At 49.2% G+C, this 21297-nt stretch overlaps 1 protein-coding gene across 1 annotated transcript in view; it reads left to right on the top strand.

The window, feature by feature from the left end:
* AMACR (alpha-methylacyl-CoA racemase) overlaps positions 1 to 21297 on the top strand; it is a 79929-nt gene that overhangs the window by 41480 nt on the left and 17152 nt on the right. Inside the window, exon 5 of the mRNA XM_063925108.1 lies at positions 17667 to 17853. Within this exon, the coding sequence (XP_063781178.1) occupies positions 17667 to 17853 (187 nt within the window). The remainder of the gene's footprint in view (positions 1 to 17666; positions 17854 to 21297) is intronic.

Here is a 21297-nt window from a genome sequence, read left to right as displayed (position 1 = left end):
AATACACCCCTATGCAGACAAAAGTGATTAGACACCCTACGCAGGGGAAATGGTGTACTCCTGCATCAGACACGTGTTTGTGAAGGTATGAAAATCGTAGCGGGGCACTGATTACATAATTTGCTAATGAAATTTGCTAATGAGATTCCCAAGTTTGAAAAGGGGATCATTGTAAGCTGCGCAATGTCATGTTTCCTGTGCGACGCTGGGCTGGTATACAGAGAATTCGGTAACCGAGATGGACTGGCCTGCTCAGAGTCCGGATCTTAACCCCACTGAGAACCTCTGGGGCGAATTAGAGCGGCGGGTGTGTTCTAGACCAACTCAACGTTCTTCAGTGTTGCAATTGGTCACTGTACTTATAGCACGATGGCAAAAGATACCGCCTGCTGTTGTCCAGGAACTGGTGGACAGTTTGCCACGACGGGTGTCTGCAGTAATCCCTGTACGTGGTAGACCCACAAACTACTGATGTCCATAAAATTCTGTTGATCTATTTGCTGTCAGTGTCCAATCACTTTTATGTACGCAGTGTATATAAAATTTGTACACCTTATTTCTCTTACGTCCTAGAGGATACTGGGGTCCATTTAGTACCATGGGGTATAGACGGGCCTGTCATAATAACACAACTTCACTTCTGTCGCTTTCCGCCATGTAGATCTGGCAGTATTCAGCACATTGGGGGTAATTCAGAGTAATTCAGGTAATTCAGCAAATTTGTTAGCAGATGGGCAAAACCATGTGCACTGCAGGTGGGGCAGATGTAACATGTGCAGAGAGAGTTAGAGTTGGGTGGGTTATTTTATTTCTGTGCAGGGTAAATACTGGCTGCTTTATTTTTACACTGCAATTTAGATTTCAGTTTGAACACACCCCACCCAAATCTAACTCTCTCTGCACATGTTATATCTGCCCCACCTGCAGTGAACATGGTTTCTCTGACGTCCTAGTGGATGCTGGGGACTCCGTAAGGACCATGGGGATATAGCGGCTCCGCAGGAGACAGGGCACAATAATAAAAGCTTTAGGATCAGGTGGTGTGCACTGGCTCCTCCCCCTATGACCCTCCTCCAAGCCTCAGTTAGATTTTTGTGCCCGGCCGAGAAGGGTGCAATCTAGGTGGCTCTCCTGAGCTGCTTAGAATAAAAGTTTAAGTTAGGTTTTTTTCTTTCAGTGAGACCTGCTGGCAACAGGCTCACTGCTACGAGGGACTTAGGGGAGAGAAGTAAACTCACCTGCGTGCAGGATGGATTTGCTTCTTAGGCTACTGGACACCATTAGCTCCAGAGGGAGTCGGAACACAGGTCTCACCCTGGGGTTCGTCCCGGAGCCGTGCCGCCGACCCCCCTTGCAGATGCCGAAGTTGAAGAGGTCCAGAGGTCCAGAAACAGGCGGCAGAAGACTTTCAGTCTTCATAAGGTAGCGCACAGCACTGCAGCTGTGCGCCATTGTTGTCAGCACACTTCACCAACAGTCACCAACTGTCACTGAGGGTGCAGGGCGCTGGGGGGGGGCGCCCTGGGCAGCAATGTATAATACCTTTTTATGGCTAAAATACATCACATATAGCCCTTGAGGCTATATGGATGTATTTAACCCCTGCCAGATCTCACAAACTCCGGGAGAAGAGCCCGCCGAAAAGGGGGCGGGGCCTATTCTCCTCAGCACACGGCGCCATTTTCCTGCTCAGCTCTGCTGTGAGGAAGGCTCCCAGGCTCTCCCCTGCACTGCACTACAGAAACAGGGTTAAAACAGAGAGGGGGGGCACTTATTTGGCGATATGATTACATATATAAAAATGCTATAAGGGAAAACACTTGTATAAGGGGTTGTCCCTGTATAATTATAGCGTTTTTGGTGTGTGCTGGCAAACTCTCCCTCTGTCTCCCCAAAGGGCTAGTGGGGTCCTGTCCTCTATCAGAGCATTCCCTGTGTGTGTGCTGTGTGTCGGTACGTGTGTGTCGACATGTAGGAGGACGATGTTGGTGAGGAGGCGGAGCAAATTGCCTGTATTGGTGATGTCACTCTCTAGGGAGTCGACACTGGAATGGATGGCTTATTTAGGAATTACGTGATAATGTCAACACGCTGCAAGGTCGGTTGACGACATGAGACGGCCGGCAAACAAATTAGTACCTGTCCAGGCGTCTCAGACACCGTCAGGGGCTTGTAAAAACGCCCATTTACCTCAGTCGGTTGACACAGACACAGACACGGACACTGACTCCAGTGTCGACGGTGAATAAACAAACGTATTTTCCTTTCGGGCCACACGTTTCATGTTAAGGGCAATGAAGGAGGTGTTACATATTTCTGATACTACAAGTACCACAAATAAGGGTATTATGTAGGGTGTGAATAAACTACTTGTAGTTTTTCCTGAATCAGATAAATTAAATGAAGTGTGTGATGATACGTGGGTTTCCTCCGATAGAAAATTATTGGCGGTATACCCTTTCCCGCCAGAAGTTAGGGCGAGTTGGGAAACACACCTTAGGGTGGATAAGGCGCTCACACGCTTATAAAAACAAGGGGCGTTACCGTCTCCAGATACGGCAGCCCTCAAGGAGCTAGCTGATAGGAAGCTGAAAAATATCCTAAAAGTATATACACACATACTGGTGTTATACTACGACCAGCAATCGCCTCAGCCTGGATGTGCAGCGCTGAGGGGGCTTGGTCGGATTTCCTGACTGAAAATATTGATACCCTTGACAGGGACAAGATTTTATTGACTATAGATGCATTTCTATATATGCGAGATGCGCAGAGGGATATTTGCATTCTGGCATCAAGAGTAAATGTGATGTCCATATCTGCCAGACGAAGACACGACAGTGGTCAGGTGATGCAGATTCCAGACGGCACATGGAATATTGCCGTATAAAGGGGCGGTCCATCGGACCTGGTGGCCATGGCAACAGCTGAAAAATCCACCTTTTGTTACCCCAAGTCACATCTCAGCAGAAAAGGACACAGTCTTTTCAGTCTCAGTCCTTTCGTCCCCATAAGGGCAGGCGGGCAAAAGGGCCAGTCATATCTGCCCAGGGGTAGAGGAAAGGGAAGAAGACTGCAGCAGGCAGCCCATTCCCAGGAACAGAAGCCCTCCACAGCTTCTGCCAAGTCCGCAGCATGACGCTGGGGCCGTACAAGCGGACTCAGGTGCGGTAGGGGGTCATCTCAAGAGTTTCAGCACGCAGGGGGCTCACTCACAAGTGGACTCCTGGATCCTACACGTAGTATCCCAGGTGTACATTGGAAATTCGAGACGTCTCCCCCTCACAAGTTCCTGAAGTCTGCTTTACCAACGTCTCCCTCCGACAGGGAGGCAGTATTGGGAACAATTCACAGGCTGTATTCCCAGCAGGTGATAATCAAAGTACCCCTTCTACAACAAGGGAAGGGGTATTATTCCACACTATATTGTGGTACTGAAGCCAGACGGCTCGGTGAGATCTGAAATATTTGAACACTTACATACAAGCGTTCAAATCAAGATGGAGTCACTCAGAGTAGTGATAGCGAACCAGGAAGAAGGGGACGATATGGTGTCACTGGATATCAGGGACGCTTACCTACATGTCCAAATTTGCCTTCTCACCAAGGGTACCTCAGGTTCGTGGTACAGAACTGTCTCTATCAGTTCAGACGCTGCCGTTTGGATTGTCCACGGCACCCCAGGTCTTTACCAAGGTAATGGCCGAAATGATGATTCTTCTTAAAAGAAATATGGACGCTTTCCTGATAAAGGCAAGGTCCAGAGAACAGTTGGAGGTCGGAGTAGCACTATCTTAAGTAGTTCTACGACAGCACGAGTGGATTCTAAATATTCCAAAATCGCAGTTTTTTCCGACGACACGTCTACTGTTCCTAGGGATGATTCTGGACACAGTCCAGAAAAGGATGTTTTCTCCCGGAGAAGAAAGCCAGGGAGTTATCCGAGCTAGTCAGGAACCTCCTAAAACCAGGAAAAGTATCAGTGCATCATTGCACAAGGATCCTGTGAAAAATGGTGGTTTCTTACAAAGCGATCCCATTCGGTAGATTTCACGCAAGAACCTTTCCGTGGGATCTGCTGGAAAAATGGTCCGGATCGCATCTTCAGATGCATCAGCGGATAACCCTGTCTCCAAGGACAAGGGTGTTTCTTCTGCGGTGGCTGCAGAGTGCTCATCTATGAAAGGGCCGCAGATTCGGCATTCAGGACTGGGTCCTGGTGACCACGGATGCCAGCCTGAGTGGCTGGGGAGCAGTCACACAAGGAAAAAATTTCCAGAGAGTGTGATCAAGTCTGGAAACTTCTCTCCACATAAATATACTGGAGCTAAGGGCAATTTACAATGCTCTAAGCTTAGCAAGACCTCTGCTTCAAGGTCAGCCGGTATTGATCCAGTGGGACAACATCACGGCAGTCGCCCACGTAAACAGGGCGGCACAAGAAGCAGGAGGGAAATGGCAGAAACTACAAGGATTCTTCGCTGGGCGAAAAATCATGTGATAACACTCTCAGCAGTGTTCATTCCGGGAGTGGAAAACTGGGAAGCAGACTTCCTCAGCAGGCATGACCTCTACCTGGGAGAGTGGGGACTTCATCGGGAAGTCTTCCACATGATTGTAAACCGTTGGGAAAAACCAAAGGTGGACATGATGGCGTCCCGCCTGAACAAAAAACTAGACAGATATTGCGCCAGGTCAAGGGACCCTCAGGCAATAGCGGTGGACGCTCTGGTAACACTGTGGGTGTACCAGTCAGAGTATGTGTTCCCTCCTATGCCTCTCATACCAAAAGTACTGAGAATCATAAGAGGGAGATGAGTAAGAACGATACTCGTGGTTCCGGATTGGCCAAGAAGGACTTGGTACCCGAAACTTCAAGAGATGTTCACGGAAGACCCGTGGCCTCTACCTTTAAGAAAGGACCTGCTCCAGCAGGGGCCTTGTCTGTTCCAAGACTTACCGCGGCCGCGTTTGACGGCATGGCGGTTGAACGCCGGATCCTGAAAGGGCATTCCAGATGAAGTCATCCCTACCCTGGTCGAAGACAGGAAGGATGTAACCGCAAAACATTTTCACCGCATTTGGTGAAGATATGTTGCGTGGTGTGAGGCCAAGAAGGCCCCTACAGAGGAATTCCAACTGGGTCGTTTCCTACATTTCCTGAAAACAGGACTGTCTATGGGCCTAAAATTAGGGTCCATTAAGGTTCAAATTTCGGCCCTGTCGAATTTCTTCCAGAAAGAACTGGCTTTAGTGCCTGACGTTCAGATGTTTGTAAAAGGGGTACTGCATATACAGCCTCATTTTGTGCCCCAGTGGCACCTTGGGATCTCAATGTTGTTTTGAGTTTCCTAAAGTCACATTGGTTTGAACCACTCACCACTGTGGACTTAAAATATCTCACATGGAAGGTGACGATGCTATTAGCCCTGGCTTCAGCCAGGCGTGTGTCAGAATTGGCGGCTTTATCATATATAAAGCCCTTACTTAATTTTTCATTCTGACAGGGCAGAATTGAGGACTCGTCCTCAATTTCTCCTTAAGGTGTTTTCTGTTTTTCACATGAACCAACCTATTGTGGTACCTGCGGGTACTAGGGACTTGGAGGACTCCAAGTTACTTGACGTTGTCAGGGCCCTGAAAAATATGTTTCCAGGACGGCTGGAGTCAGAAAATCTGACTCGCTGTTTTGCCTGTATGCACCCAACAAGATGGGTGCTCCTGCTTCTAAGCAGACGATTGCTCGCTGGATTTGTAATACAATTCAGTTTACACATTCTGTGGCAGGCCTGCCACAGCCAAAATCTGTAAAAGCCCATTCCAAAAGGAAGGGGGCTCATCTTGGGCGACTGCCCGAGGGGTCTCGGCTTTACAACTTTGCCGAGCAGTTACTTGGTCAGGGGAAAACACGTTTGCTAAATTCTACAAATTTGATACCCTGGCTGAGGAGGACATGGAGTCTCTCATTCGGTGCTGCAGGGTCATCCGCACTCTCCCGCCCGTTTGGGAGCTTTGGTATAATCCCCATGGTCCTTACGGAGTCCCCAGCATCCACTAGGACGTCAGAGAAAATAAGATTTTATTTACCGATAAATCTATTTCTCGTAGTCCGTAGTGGATGCTGGGCGCCCATCCCAAGTGCGGATTGTCTGCAATACTTGTACATAGTTATTGTTACAAAAATCGGGTTATTCTTGTTGTGAGCCATCTTGTCAGAGGCTCCTTCGTTGTCATCATACTGTTAACTGGGTTCAGATCACAGGTTGTACGGTGTAATTGGTGTGGCTGGTATGAGTCTTACCCGGGATTCAATATCCTTCCTTATTATGCACGCTCGTCCGGGCACAGTATCCTAACTGAGGCTTGGAGGAGGGTCATAGGGGGAGGAGCCAGTGCACACCACCTGATCCTAAAGCTTTTATTATTGTGCCCTGTCTCCTGCGGAGCCGCTATATCCCCATGGTCCTTACGGAGTCCCCAGCATCCACTACGGACTACGAGAAATAGATTTATCGGTAAGTAAAATCTTATTTTTGTCCAACTGCTAACAAGTTTGCTGCTACGATCAGGTCTGAATTATACCCCTTTGCCACTAGCTCAAAAAACACTGGTAAATGCACAGGGGCGCGCATTTACCCGTGTTTTTTGCAAGTGAAAAAGGGTCCCCCCACAAAAACATGGATTAGTGACCCGTGAATCCTACCCGGGTAAATAGCTGGGTAGGGCACGGGAATGATCCGGGTAGGGTGGTAGTGTAAACGGAAGCTGTGTCAATGCGACACGGCTCCCGTTTACACTGTATGGAAGGGCGGCGCTGAGAGATCATGTGATCTCCCAGCGCCGCCCCTGCCGCGTCACTAGCAGCGTCACCAACCCGGCAATATGCCGGGTTGGTTAGCGCAATGGGAAAGGGGGCTGAGCACGGGCCGCAGCCGGGTAGCACCCGTGTCAGGCTCCTGATTGCGACCCGTGCTCGTAGGTGGAAAAGGGGTATTAGCCCAATGTTTTATCTATAGTTGCTCGCTGCCTTTTACACTGTGTCTTACAGATGTTGACTCTTATTTGCCCTTTGATATGACACAGTGCATGCAGGCACACGGCAGTTTTGTGTTGCTCTATATGCAATAGAAATAGCTCTGCATGGATAATATAAATGTTTGTGTGCAAGGCAGGAAGTTAAATTCTTAGGGTGAACTTTTTGTATTGTCCACAGCATTCCACTCCACACTATGCAGAAACCTGCTGGAGAGGTACACCTGTATCTGCTGGTTCTGTGCTTGTAACCATAGTTACTTCCTCACACGCCGAGCGTGTGTATGTCATACAACGTAAGATGCCCGGCATGACTCAGTTACTCTGAGAGGCGTAACGTACTGTAGTTTTCTGTAAATTGTGCATCTTATTCGCACCGCAGACGTAGCAAAACACCACTCACAGTGTAGCAGAGACTCCGGGCTGAGACTCTGACTGTACAGGAATTAGTTGTAAACACATACAGAGCAGCAACGGAACTTGGCGTACGCAGATGTACAAAGGTCACAAATCCGATTGCTCCGTGCAGCCAGTAATGTAGTTTTGTCTCTTCCATGTGTTTTATTCATGTGTGTAAGACGCAGATTATGAGCCAGGAGGGTGCTTGGCGATGCTGATTCGCCCGGGACTTGGCGTGCCGTGAGGGGCTGTTTGCTGCGACTTGGGCAACAACGTATGAGGACACATCTGTATATCCCACTACTCATTTCCTGTGATCAGTGATCTGCTCAGCCACGTCAGCTGGTCACAAGTATCCCTCACATCTGTCGCTTTTCTCCGTGCACTCTGACCCTGCACATACACTGTGCGGCAATACTTACTCCTCAGGGGTTACAGGATTTTTTAAAATGGGAATAGTTTAAACGGTCTATACCCGCATCTCCTCTTACTCGTTACTGTTCATCTCTTCCAGCAGCTGCCCGCACCCAGTAGTACGCCGATTCCTCCTTTGCTTCCTGACATCTCAGCTGCAGTGTGTACTGAGAACTGTGCTGCTAATTGTTACCTGTGCTCTGTTTTAGTTATCTGTGATGTTAAGTTCTGTATACGCTGTGTTGTTCTAATGCAGTGTTTCCCAACCGCGGTCCTCAAGGCACACTAACAGTGCAGGTTTTAGTGATATCCAGGCTTGAGCACAGGTGACTTAATTAGTACCTCAGTTATTTTGATTTAACCATCTGTGCTGAAGCCTGGATATCACTAAAACCTGCACTGTTGGTGTGCCTTGAGGACCGCGTCGGGAATGCCTGTTCTAATGTGTGCTGTATGTACGGCGCTGCGAAACACTTGTGGCACCTTATAAATAAAATGTAATAACAATAATAGCTTTAGAGCAATGTAATACTTCTCCTAGGTCAAATGACATCTCAAAAACGGTAAAATGAATAAAAACTATTGATAAAAAATTCTGTTAATTACTACTATGTAAAAAATTATATATACAGTGTGTATGAATGTGTGTGTGTGTATATATATATATATATATATATAATATATATACTAGGTGCTTCATCGCGCCCTACGGGCGCTCTTCACACCGTCGCAAGGGGCTACGCCCCCTTAACCCTTACATGCCTTTCTGGGGTTCAATATTTGTATTATGTGGAGTATTACCTGCATTCCTTTGTTAGTGGTTAAATATTGCACAAGGAAAGGGCGTGCGATGGTGAAGGAGGCGTAGTCCCTTGCGATGGCGTGAACAGCAGCTGCAGGGCACAATGTACAGAATGTAGCAGGTGCGGGGGGGACTGCGGATGGGGGAGGGTGTCTGTAGATGCTGCGGGTGGGGGCGGATGCGGGGGGGGGCCCGGATGGGGAAGGGTGGTGCTGTGGGTGGGGGAGGGGCAGAGGAGTGGGGGCTGCAGATGGGGAGGGGTCCAGAGGCACTGCAGGTGGGGGAGGGGCAGGGGTGCCACGGGTGTGGGAGGGGCAGGTGTGGGGATGTTGCGGATGGGTGAAGGGTTCCGGAGGTGCTGTGGGATGGGAAGGGGCGGTGGTACCTGGAGTGGGGTAGGGGGTCCAGAGGCACCGCAGGTGGGGGAGGGGCAGGTGCAGGTGGTGCGGCGGATGGGGAAGGGATCCAGAGGCGTTGCAGGTGGTGGAGGGGTGGGGGTGCAGTGGGTGGGTGAGGGGAGGATGAGGGGGGGGACGCGGATGGAGGAGGGTGTTTGCAGATGCTGCGGGTGGATGGGGGGGCAGGTGTGGGCGGAGACATATATGGGGGGTGGATGGTGGAGGGGGTCTGGAGGTGCTGTGGGTGGTGGAGGGGCGGGGGAGTGGGAGCCGCGGGTGGTGGAGGGGGTCTGGAGGCACAGCGTGTTGGGGAGGTATGGGGTGCCGCATGTGGTGTAAGGGAAGGTGCGGAGGTGTGGTGCATTGGGGAGGGGTCTGGAGGCACTGCGGGTACTGTACCTGCCAGAAAGGTAGTTGGAGGGTATGCAGTAACAGGACCAGGAAAGGGGTGACAGGTTCAGAACAGGGGTGATGGGGCCAGGACAGGGGTGACGGGGCAAGGACAGGGGTGATGGGGCCAGGAAAGAAATTACAGGGACAGGATAGGGGTGACAGGGCCAGGGTAGGGGCGGTAGGACCAGGATAGGGGTGACAGGGCCAGGATAAGGGTGCCAGGATAAGGGTGACAGGGCCAGGATAGGGGTGACAGGGCCAGGATAGGGGTGACAGGGCCAGGATAAGGGTGACAGGGCAAGGCCAGGGGTGACAGGGACATGACAGAACACAGGGCACGGGAGAGATTGGTATTAGGGACAAAACAGTGGTGACAGACAGATGTGTCTTACCGGAGTCACTGCTGCTGGCTGCTGCTGTTCCACTCCAACCTGTTGGGATCTGCTGCTGCTTGAGACTTGGCATGGCTGACTCTCTCAGGCTGGAGTCCTGTTTCCTCTGCCCGCCCGCATCCCTCCCCCACTCCTCAGTCACACACCGCGGACCTCGCGCGGCTGCCGGGCACTGTGGTAAGGGGAGACTGGGAGTAACTGGCTAGCCCCCAGTAGACGCTGCGGCTGGAGGGAGGAGGGGTCATAGCATGCACATGGCGCAGACCTCGCTGCTGCCGGGCACTGTGGTAATGGGAGACTGGGAGTGACTGGTTAGCCCCCAGGAGACGCTGTGGCTGGAGGGAGGAGGGGGTCGGAGCCTGCAAGCAGCGCGGACTTCTGCAGCACTGCTCGCCGGCTAAAGTGTGAGAAGGAGCTGGGCGCACCTCACTGCGGGCGGCAGCACTGCAGCTAGCGGTGGGGTTGCCGGGGCTGGAGATAACAGAGGCAGTACGGAACCTGCACAGCGGCAGGTGCCCCACAAAACTGCAGCTAAGAAGCGTGGAGTGTGCCAGAAAATGACGCTCCTCCGCACCAGAAAGCCCCTGCTGAGTATGCTGATGGGGGGGTCAAGCACACAGTGAGCCGGTGCCCGTCTGTCTGTACAGCATACCCCCTCACACACCCCCATACCTCCCAACTGTCCCGATTTTCGCGGGACAGTCCCATGTTTTGGGGTCTGTCCCGCTGTCCCACCCGCGGGCCGCAGTGTCCCGCGGTGGGGGGGAGGGCAGTTGGGAAGCTCCTGTACTCGCTGTTCTGCTTAGAAGAGCAGCAGTGAATAGACGCTGTGCGCATGCGCACAGCATCTATTTAGTTGAGACAGGAGGAGAGGGGGCATCAGGGGATACGGATTAAGGGGGTACCTGCAGCAGAGCCGGATTAAGGGGGGGCCCAGGGGGTACATACCCCGGGCCCCACAGTTTTAGGGGGCCCCCTGGCTGGAGTAGCTCTGTCCCAGCTCTGAACCTCCCCTGTCCTGCCAGCAACAGCAGCAGCATTGTGCTACAGTCAGCACACGCTGCTGCGTGTTGGCAGGTCTGTGGTGTTGCAGGGAGGCAGCAGCCTCCCTGCTTTCTTCTGCCTGTGCGGGTGTGTAGGGGGGGGGGGGGGGGCGACCACCCCCTCTGGATTTACCCCTAGCTGAGGGGCCAAAATCCCATTTTAAAAAAAATCAATTTCCGGAATTTGCATGAGGGGCGTGGCCACGTGTCCCGCGATTAGGCCACGCCCCAAACCCGCAGCAGGAACAGCAATGAAATAGGGCCACCCTGTCTCAAGTGCCCTGGGCCCCCCGGACTCATAATCCGCCCCTGGGGGCATGCCAGCAGCTCACAGAGCACTGGGCATGCCCACTCTCTGACAAAAACAGGGGCGTGGCTCGCGGTCGCGTGTCCTCCACGAAGCCACGCCCCCTTTTCGTTGGTCATGCCCCCTTTTCGCCGCGCGTGTGTCCCTCCTTCTGCCTGAAGAAAGCTGGGAGGTATGCACCCCTGTCTGCCTGAAGAAAGCTGGGAGGTATGCACCCCTGCCTGTGCCATGCCCATACCATCTGCTTCTGCTCCTAGTTTCCTATAGATTTGCCCAGATCAGTAACTCATTTGACTAACTCCGCCCAGTGTTGTGACTCCGCCCAGCGTTAGCAAATGAGGCACAAAGTCACAGATCTGGGCTATTATATAGGATATATATATATATATATATTGTGAGAAGATATGGGTAATAATACGTCTCCTAGGGTAGTCAGGTGCACTTTCTTCAGCAGCTCAAAAGGTAACACCCCAGTCCAGGGTGTTTGGTACAAATAGCTCCAGCTATTTTTATTGGCTTCAAAAGTAAATAAGGCCATAATCACAAATATTCTCTCTGGATCTGATATTTAGACAGTATCCCCCTCTCTATGTGTGAGAAGGACCTACTGTCCAACTCACAACAACAATTCAATGCAGCACTCACTTCAAGCAGAAATGATGTCTCTCTGCAAGCCAGCGGCTTGTTCCCCAAGTAATGAGACACTTCCTGTCCAGGCTTGACAGCCTTTGTATCACTCCCATGCACCTGTAATAAGATTACCCTTCTCTGCAGTACTAAAAACCTGTACTGGGCCTAATAGATGGAGCCCAACCTCACTTTCCATCCATAACCCCAAGGACCTTTATCTGGCTTCTACAGGAGCCACGGTAGCTCTTACCAAGCCATTTACAAACACCTCCCTAGGGTTTTAAACCTAGGACACAAACTATATATCTGACCCCAAACACCATTTCAGTGCATTTAAACACATTCAGTATGCATTTGTAATGTATTAGTATGTTTGACCCATCAGTTGCTGAGCCTTTCTCCTCCTCAGGGTGGGGTACATGTATGTTGCAATCTGGAAGGAGGCAGGATCTGTTTACCTGCAAGCCAATTTCCACCAGTATCTCCACCTTCCCAGGCTTGTAGTTTTTGTACACCTACAGTCACAGACATCAGTATTTCTTCGTTTGATTACAATGGATGTTTTCCTATTTCAGCATATATTCATTCATCTATTTATCTTGGCGCATCTGTCCGTCATGTATTAAAAAGATATCAGAGTATATCTGGCTGCAAGAAACGCTGCGATCTCAGACCTACTGTATCACCCAGCTGAATATGTGCCACTGGTGATATACTATTTCAAGCTTCTCACACTCACTTACAAAGCCCTCACCCACTCCTCTCCCATCTACATCTCTGACCTTATCTCCCTTTACACTCCCACCCATCCTTTTCGCTCTGCTAATGCACGCCGACTCTCCTCTCTACGGATTACTTCCTCCCACTCCTACCTCCATGATTTTTCACGTGCTGCACCACTTCTCTGGAATTCCCTACCTCTCCCCCTCAGACTCTCCACCTCTTTACAAAACTTCAAACAGGGTCTCAAGACCCACTTCTTCACCAAACCCAGCCAAATCTCATCCTAACCCTCTGTTCCTCGCTCTCTATGTACCCCATCTGTGTCACCCCTGTCTGTCTACCCCTCCCCTTTAGAATGTAAGCTCTCACGAGCAGGGCCCTCTTCCCTCATGTGCTTATCCTTTTCTTACTTTAATAATCTTCAACTGTACCAAATCCATCAGTCTTCTGATACTTATTCCAGTGTCATCTGCTGATGTAACTATGTTTATTTACCCTGTACTTGTCCTATACTGTCATCAACTGTAAGTTGCTGTTTTCCTGCTTGATTATTTGTTTATGTACTCTGTAATTGGGCGCTGCGGAACCCTTGTGGCGCCATATAAATAAAGGATAATAATACTATATATGCGTTTCTCAGGAATACTGGCAGAAACAAGAGAGAGCTTGCTGCTTGGTGTCATGTTACAGGCAGAGTCAGAAAACTGACAGTTGGGATCTGGTTGGCTGGTACTCTATCTCCGTCCACTTTATCTCTCTCCAAGGCTTAGTAAATAAACCTCTATTTTACCTCTCTCCAGAGCTGAGCAAATAGACCCCAAAGTTGAGAAAGATAAAGTACCAGCTAATCAGCTCCTGTCACTTTTCACAGCCTGTAGCATGGCAGTTAGGAGCTAATTGGTTGGTACTTTATCTCTCTCCAAGGATTAATACATCTCCCTTTGTGTTTGAAAAATGACAGGAGTTGGTTGGCTGGTACTCTATCTCTGTCCACTTTATCTCTCTCCAATGATTAGTAAATAGACCCTTAAGGGGGGTACTCACGGAGCGATATTCTAAGCAATCTGACTAGATTGCTTAGAATTTGAGCATTATTGCTCCGTGTGTACCCCCTACAGCGATAGCGATGCGCAGCCCCGCGCATCGCTATCGCTGGTGCTAGATTGGTCTAGTGGGTCGCTCACTTCACCCGCTGGGTGAAATTAGCCCCTCCCCCCCGTCTCCCCCCGCACGCTCAGCACAGATCGCGCTGTGCTGAGCAGCGGGAGAGATGTGTGCTGAGCGGTTCACTCAGCACACATCTCTCCCGCATCGGCCCGTCTATATGGGCCTTTATACCTCTATCCTTTATATCTCTCTCCAAGTCTTCGTGCATAGCCCCCTGAATTAATATAAATTTTAACAACATTCTCCATGTAACCGAGAAGTAAATTGATCAAGTGCGCGTGTTCACGTGAGCCAGTGACTGCAAGGTGTCAGTCATGCGTCTTCCGTCATTTCTCTTGGAGACAGACAATACTGTGTGACATTTTGGGTTCATGCTTCAATTTACTTGTGTATGATCTAAAAAAAACCTTTAAGTGGCATGAAGAAGACGACTGCGAGAGTCAGACAGGCGCTGTCATGCAGTCACTTTATCTTATGTGCGCACACGCCATCAGCACCCAGAGCAACCAGATGTGAAAATCAAGGCTTCCTTCCTAGACAGCAATCTCATCTTGGAGAAGTCTCTCCCATCCAAGGATTTATATATTTGTCTTTCTATAAGCCGGAGAACACCTAGTAACCTTTGCCTTAAGGCACACTATAATTGCAGAATAAATCTACTGAAGCTTGCCGGCTTTCATGTCCGCCGGAGTCCTGTCAGGTGGATGAAGGCCACTAAGAAAAGGAGAGTCTGACGGAATGGCAGCTTGACACATGCTAGGGAGACATCTGAAGGGCTATTTTAATCAAGCTTCTTGTGCAGGTCTGATAATTCCACAGGGGTTTCTCTGGAGAAATCGTGCAGCGAGAGAGAGAGCGCTTTACCTGCTCCACTCTAAACACTGACGGTCTCTTTGAAGTGTGACAGATAAAGTACCTTCATGAATAAAACCGATATAGAGACTGATCCGTAAGCTTAATTATGTGCGACTGTGGCATGGCGGTCAAAAGGTGTCCGCTAGCACATGTCAAGGGCACCAGTTTACATTATGTAAAGTTAACAGATGACCTGAGGCTAAGAAAGAGAAGATTGTTAATACAAGAGTTGACATGTTTTAGTGCTGTGCATCTGTCTCTGTGGCCATATAGTTTAGTCACTCTGTTTTAACCCACCAATTTGATGGTGAGTAAAAATGGTGGACTGACATTGCTGGATGTAGGCCTGACACTGATAGAGACAGGGGTGACACTGCCGCAGGTGGTCTGACACTGACCAGTGAGTACTGACATTGCAGGCAGCAGGCCTGGAACAACCCGAGGTGGACTGACACTGACCAAGGAGTACTGACATTGCAGGCAGCAGGCCTGGAACAACCAGAGATGGACTGACACTGACCAAGGAGTACTGACATTGCAGGCAGCAGGCCTGGAACAACCAGAGATGGACTGACACTGACCAAGGAGTACTGACATTGCAGGCAGCAGGCCTGGAACAACCCGAGGTGGACTGACACTGACCAAGGAGTACTGACATTGCAGGCAGCAGGCCTGGAACAACCCGAGGTGGACTGACACTGACCAAGGAGTACTGACATTGCAGGCAGCAGGCCTGGAACAACCCGAGGTGGACTGACACTGACCAAGGAGTACTGACATTGCAGGCAGCAGGCCTGGAACAACAGGAGGTGGTCTGACACTGACCAAGGAGTACTGACATTGCAGGCAGCAGGCCTGGAACAACCCGAGGTGGACTGACACTGACCAAGGAGTACTGACATTGCAGGCAGCAGGCCTGTTACAACAGGAGGTGGACTGACACTGACCAAGGAGTACTGACATTGCAGGCAGCAGGCCTGGAACAACCCGAGGTGGACTGACACTGCTCGAAGTGCGGTTGGCACTTCGAGAGGCTGATGGAAGTGGGCCTGGCACTGTGAGAGGCAGACTAACACTGCAGGAGGAAACAGGCCTGGTGTTTTTGTTTTTCTATATACAGGGCCTTATTCAGACCTGTTCGCTGTTAGGCGAATTCGCAAGGCAGCAGATTATCGATTGACTGCGAATGCGTACAGATCGTAATGCGCACATGCAAGGCCAAACTGCGAAAGAAAGCGTCTTTTTATCTCTAGGCATACACAGGTTGATTGACAGGAAGTGGATCGATGCACAGGGTAAGTAACTCATACCCTGGTCTTCTTTTACACAAAACTTTTTTCTGCATAGCAGGGCTGCACAAGTGTTCGCAGCCCTGCTATGCCGAAATACACTCCCCCCATAGGCCGCGTCTAGTTGATCGCACGGGCTGCAAAAAGTTGCTACGTGCATTCAACTCGGAATGACCACCCATAGTTCTGCAAATAAGGTCTTCTTGTGAAAGACCAATTTCATCAGATGAAGGTTGAATACAAAAATAGCACTCTGCCACAAATGTGTATTTTGATTATATTGAATAGCTAGGACTAAATCTACAAAAGTTCAGCTTCTGGACAGATTGCGATACTGGGCAATCAATTCCATGAATATTTTATGTGGCTTACTCACTACAAACCCAAATTTCTAGCACCAGAACCTGCACATGTTGTTAGCTTGAACTCCATTCACAGATGCCATCCCTCAAACACTGAAATACCCCTTACCACCACATCCGCTGTCACTAATTGGCACCGTAGCTTGTTCTCTGTAATACCCCAAGTCACTGTCGCTCACTGACCTCATACCTCACCTACTGAAATAACCCTCCCTCATCACAATTACTTGACATCATGCCATGAACAGGTGCTACCAGGGCAATGGCAGACAGATGTGGCAGAGCCACCCCAGGGTCTTGCTCCTTTGATGGCAGCCACAGTCAGTCTTAATTTATTTTTTTTTATTTTTATTTTTTTAACAGTTTCTTATATAGCGCAGGAAATTCCGTTGCACTTTACAATTGGAAATAACAATGATATAGCAAACTGGGTGATAACAAACAGTCATAGAGATAGGAAGGCCGTGCTCGCAAGCTTACAATCTATAGGGAAATAGGCATGGATACACAAGGATAGGGGCTATCTATTGCATAGTTGTCCACCACATTGCGAAGGTTCCTGGTGGGCTGTATAATATGGTCATACAGCAATGATGAACCGGGGTCGGGAGGAAGGGAAAGTGAAGAATGAGAAGACGTGAGGATGTGTGTGGATTGTACAGAGTGGATGTAATTTGATAGGTAGGCTTATGAAAGTTATGTGGTGCGGTTCTGCAATTTGATAAGCTTGCCTGAAGAGGTGAGTTTTCAGGGAACGCTTGAAGTTTGGAGACTAGAGGAAAGTCTTGTTGTGTGTTATAGGGCATTCCACAGAGTAGGTGCAGCCCGAATAATTCTATCGCCCTACTTAACACCTTTCAAAATATACTACACTAATTAGCCTAGTACTCATTTAGGCTCTTAATTTTCCCTTATGTATTTTGCGTTATATATGTCTGAAAATACTTGGAACATACTGGGACAAATACACAGCATTCATCATTGTCTTGAAGCAGCATTCTTTTTGTGTAGGAAAGAACGTATTTCAAACATAGGTGTAAACCCTCCCCCTCAGAACATGTGACGTCATGAATAGGGGACTGGTAGCTCTAGGACAGCGATGGAGCCGACCCTTGACCTACTGTAGCTTCTTTTTTGGCCACACCACCATACGCCCCTGGCTCAGATTACTGGTAACTATCAATTAGAGAGTGGCACAAATTTTCTCCACAAAAAAACATTTACCATAGAACTCCCTTTTCCTCCAATACCTTTAGTCCTTATAAGATGTTTAAATATTTAATATATTTATATATTTGGTAATGTTATTAGCTCTTTCATGTAGCACATATTGGTTTAGTGGTCCTTTTAATGATACAACCGCTAATTAATATTTCAATGATGCCGTAGCAGATTGAATTAACACACGTTTATTACATCGTGTTTACTGCAATCTTATTTATTCTGACATTTGTGTGAAGGTGGAAGGAGCTTCGTATCTGGGTTCCTTCGTGTGGAAGAGTCAGAGCTTGGGTCTGTGGAGCCGACCGCAAGGCGAAAACTTGCTGGATGGCGGAGCCCCGTTCTACAGCACATACAGGACCGCTGATGGCAAATTCATGGCTGTGGGTGCACTGGAACCCAAGTTCTTTAAAGAGTTATTGAAGGGTAAGTTATGACAACGTGTGATAGTGACGTAGGTCAGCAACACATCGATGTTTGTATTGAAGAGAAGTGGATGCAGAAAGCCAGCTGAGATTGCAGAGGTTGCCTGAAGATAAATGATAGAAAACGATTCTTTCCTGAGCACAGCAGATAGGGAATTATGCCTGAAATGTTATCTTGGTTCCAGATATTGACATTAGCTGACTCTTCCCGATAATTCTCTGGTCCAATAAGAAATTAAATCTCTTAGGTTTCTCTATCGTCCTAGTGGATGCTGGGGTTCCTGAAAGGACCATGGGGGAATAGCGGCTCCGCAGGAGACAGGGCACAAAAAGTAAAGCTTTACGATCAGGTGGTGTGTACTGGCTCCTCCCCCTATGACCCTCCTCCAAGCCTCAGTTAGATTTTTGTGCCCGGCCGAGAAGGGTGCAATCTAGGTGGCTCTCCTAAAGAGCTGCTTAGAAAAGTTTAGCTTAGGTTTTTTATTTTACAGTGAGTCCTGCTGGCAACAGGATCACTGCAACGAGGGACTTAGGGGAGAAGAAGTGAACTCACCTGCGTGCAGGATGGATTGGCTTCTTGGCTACTGGACATCAGCTCCAGAGGGACGATCACAGGTACAGCCTGGATGGTCACCGGAGCCTTGCCGCCGGCCCCCTTGCAGATGCTGAAGTAAGAAGAGGTCCAGAATCGGCGGCAGAAGACTCCTCAGTCTTCTAAAGGTAGCGCACAGCACTGCAGCTGTGCGCCATTTTCCTCTCAGCACACTTCACACGGCAGTCACTGAGGGTGCAGGGCGCTGGGAGGGGGGCGCCCTGGGAGGCAAATGAAAACCTATTTTGGCTAAAAATACCTCACATATAGCCTCCGGAGGCTATATGGAGATATTTAACCCCTGCCAGAATCCGTTAAGAGCGGGAGACGAGGCCGCCGAAAAAGGGGCGGGGCCTATCTCCTCAGCACACAGCGCCATTTTCCCTCACAGAAAGGCTGGAGGGAAGGCTCCCAGGCTCTCCCCTGCACTGCACTACAGAAACAGGGTTAAAACAGAGAGGGGGGGCACTAATTTGGCGTTAGAAATATATAATAAAGATGCTATAAGGGAAAACACTTATATAAGGTTGTCCCTATATAATTATAGCGTTTTTGGTGTGTGCTGGCAAACTCTCCCTCTGTCTCTCCAAAGGGCTAGTGGGTCCTGTCCTCTATCAGAGCATTCCCTGTGTGTGTGCTGTGTGTCGGTACGTGTGTGTCGACATGTATGAGGACGATGTTGGTGAGGAGGCGGAGAAATTGCCTGTAATGGTGATGTCACTCTCTAGGGAGTCGACACCGGAATGGATGGCTTATTTAGGGAATTACGTGATAATGTCAACACGCTGCAAGGTCGGTTGACGACATGAGACGGCCGACAAACAATTAGTACCGGTCCAGACGTCTCAAAAACACCGTCAGGGGTTTTAAAACGCCCGTTTACTTTAGTCGGTCGACACAGACACAGACAGGGACACTGAATCCAGTGTCGACGGTGAATAAACAAACGTATTCCTTATTAGGGCCACACGTTAAAGGCAATGAAGGAGGTGTTACATATTTCTGATACTACAAGTACCACAAAAGAGGGTATTATGTGGGATGTGAAAAAACTACCGTAGTTTTTCCTGAATCAGATAAATTAAATAAAGTGTGTGATGATGCGTGGGTTCCCCCCGATAGAAAATTAGGGGCGGTATACCCTTTCCCGCCAGAAGTTAGGGCGCGTTGGGAAACACCCCTTAGGGTGGCTAAGGCGCTCACACGCTTATCAAAACAAGTGGCGGTACCGTCTATAGATAGGGCCGTCCTCAAGGACCAGCTGACAGGAGGCTGGAAAATATCATAAAAAGTATATACACACATACTGGTGTTATACTGCGACCAGCGATCGCCTCAGCCTGGATGTGCAGAGCTGGGGTGGCTTGGTCGGATTCCCTGACTAAAAATATTGATACCCTTGACAGGGACAGTATTTTATTGACTATAGAGCATTTAAAGGATGCATTTCTATATATGCGAGATGCACAGAGGGATATTTGCACTCTGGCATCAAGAGTAAATGCGATGTCCATATCTGCCAGAAGATGTTATGGACACGACAGTGGTCAGGTGATGCAGATTCCAAACGGCACAAAGGTGTATTGCCGTATAAAGGAAGAGGAGTTATTTGGGGTCGGTCCATCGGACCTGGTGGCCACGGCAACTGCTGGAAAATCCACCGTTTTTACCCTAAGTCACATCTCTGCAGAAAAAGACACCGTCTTTTCAGCCTCAGTCCTTTCGTCCCTATAAGATCATATCTGCCCAGGGATAGAGGAAAGGGAAGAAGACTGCAGCAGGCAGCCCATTCCCAGGAACAGAAGCGTTCCACCGCTTCTGACAAGTTCTCAGCATGGCGCTGAGACCGTACAGGACCCCTGGATCCTACAAGTAGTATCCCAGGGGTACAGATTGGAATGTCGAGACGTTTCCCCTTCGCAGGCTCCTGAAGTCTGCTTTACCAAGGTCTCCCTCCGACAAGGAGGCAGTATGGGAAAAAATTCACAAGCTGTATTCCCAGCAGGTGATAATTAAATTACCTCTCCTACTACAAGAAAGGGGGTATTATTCCACACTATATTGTGGTACTGAAGCCAGAAGGCTAGGTGAGACTTATTCTAAAAAAATTTTGAACACTTACAAAGGTTCAAATCAAGATGGAGTCACTCAGAGCAGTGATAACGAACCAGGAAGAAGGGGACTATATAGTGTCCCGGGACATCAGGGATGCTTACCTCTATGTCCCAAATTTGCCCTTCTCACTAAGGGTACCTCAGGTTCGTGGTGCAGAACTGTCACTATCAGTTTCAGACGCTGCCGTTTGGATTGTCCACGGCACCCCGGGTCTTTACCAAGGTAATGGCCGAAATGATGATTCTTCTTCGAAGAAAAGGCGTCTTAATTATCCCTTACTTGGACGATCTCCTGATAAGGGCATAGTCCAGGGAACAGTTGGAGGTCGGAGTAGCACTATCTCGGATACTGCTACAACAGCACGGGTGGATTCTAAATATTCCAAAATCGCAGCTGATCCCGACGACACGTCTGCTGTGCCTAGGGATGATTCTGGACACAGTCCAGAAAAAGGTGTTTCTCCCGGAAGAGAAAGCCAGGGAGTTATCCGAGCTAGTCAGGAACCTCCTAAAAACAGTGCATCATTGCACAAGGGTCCTGGTAAAAATGGTGGCTTCCTACGAAGCAATTCCATTCGGCAGATTTCACGCAAGAACTTTTCAGTGGGATCTGCTGGACAAATGGTCCGGATCGCATCTTCAGATGCATCAGCGGATAACCCTATATCCAAGGACAAGGGTGTCTCTCCTGTGGTGGTTATAGAGTGCTCATCTTCTAGAGGGCCGCAGATTCGGCATT

This window comes from Pseudophryne corroboree, chromosome 1 (assembly GCF_028390025.1).
Source record: "Pseudophryne corroboree isolate aPseCor3 chromosome 1, aPseCor3.hap2, whole genome shotgun sequence".
Taxonomy (NCBI): domain Eukaryota; kingdom Metazoa; phylum Chordata; class Amphibia; order Anura; family Myobatrachidae; genus Pseudophryne; species Pseudophryne corroboree.
Note: the sequence above shows the minus strand (reverse complement) of the source record. Positions and strands in the feature narration are given on the sequence as shown.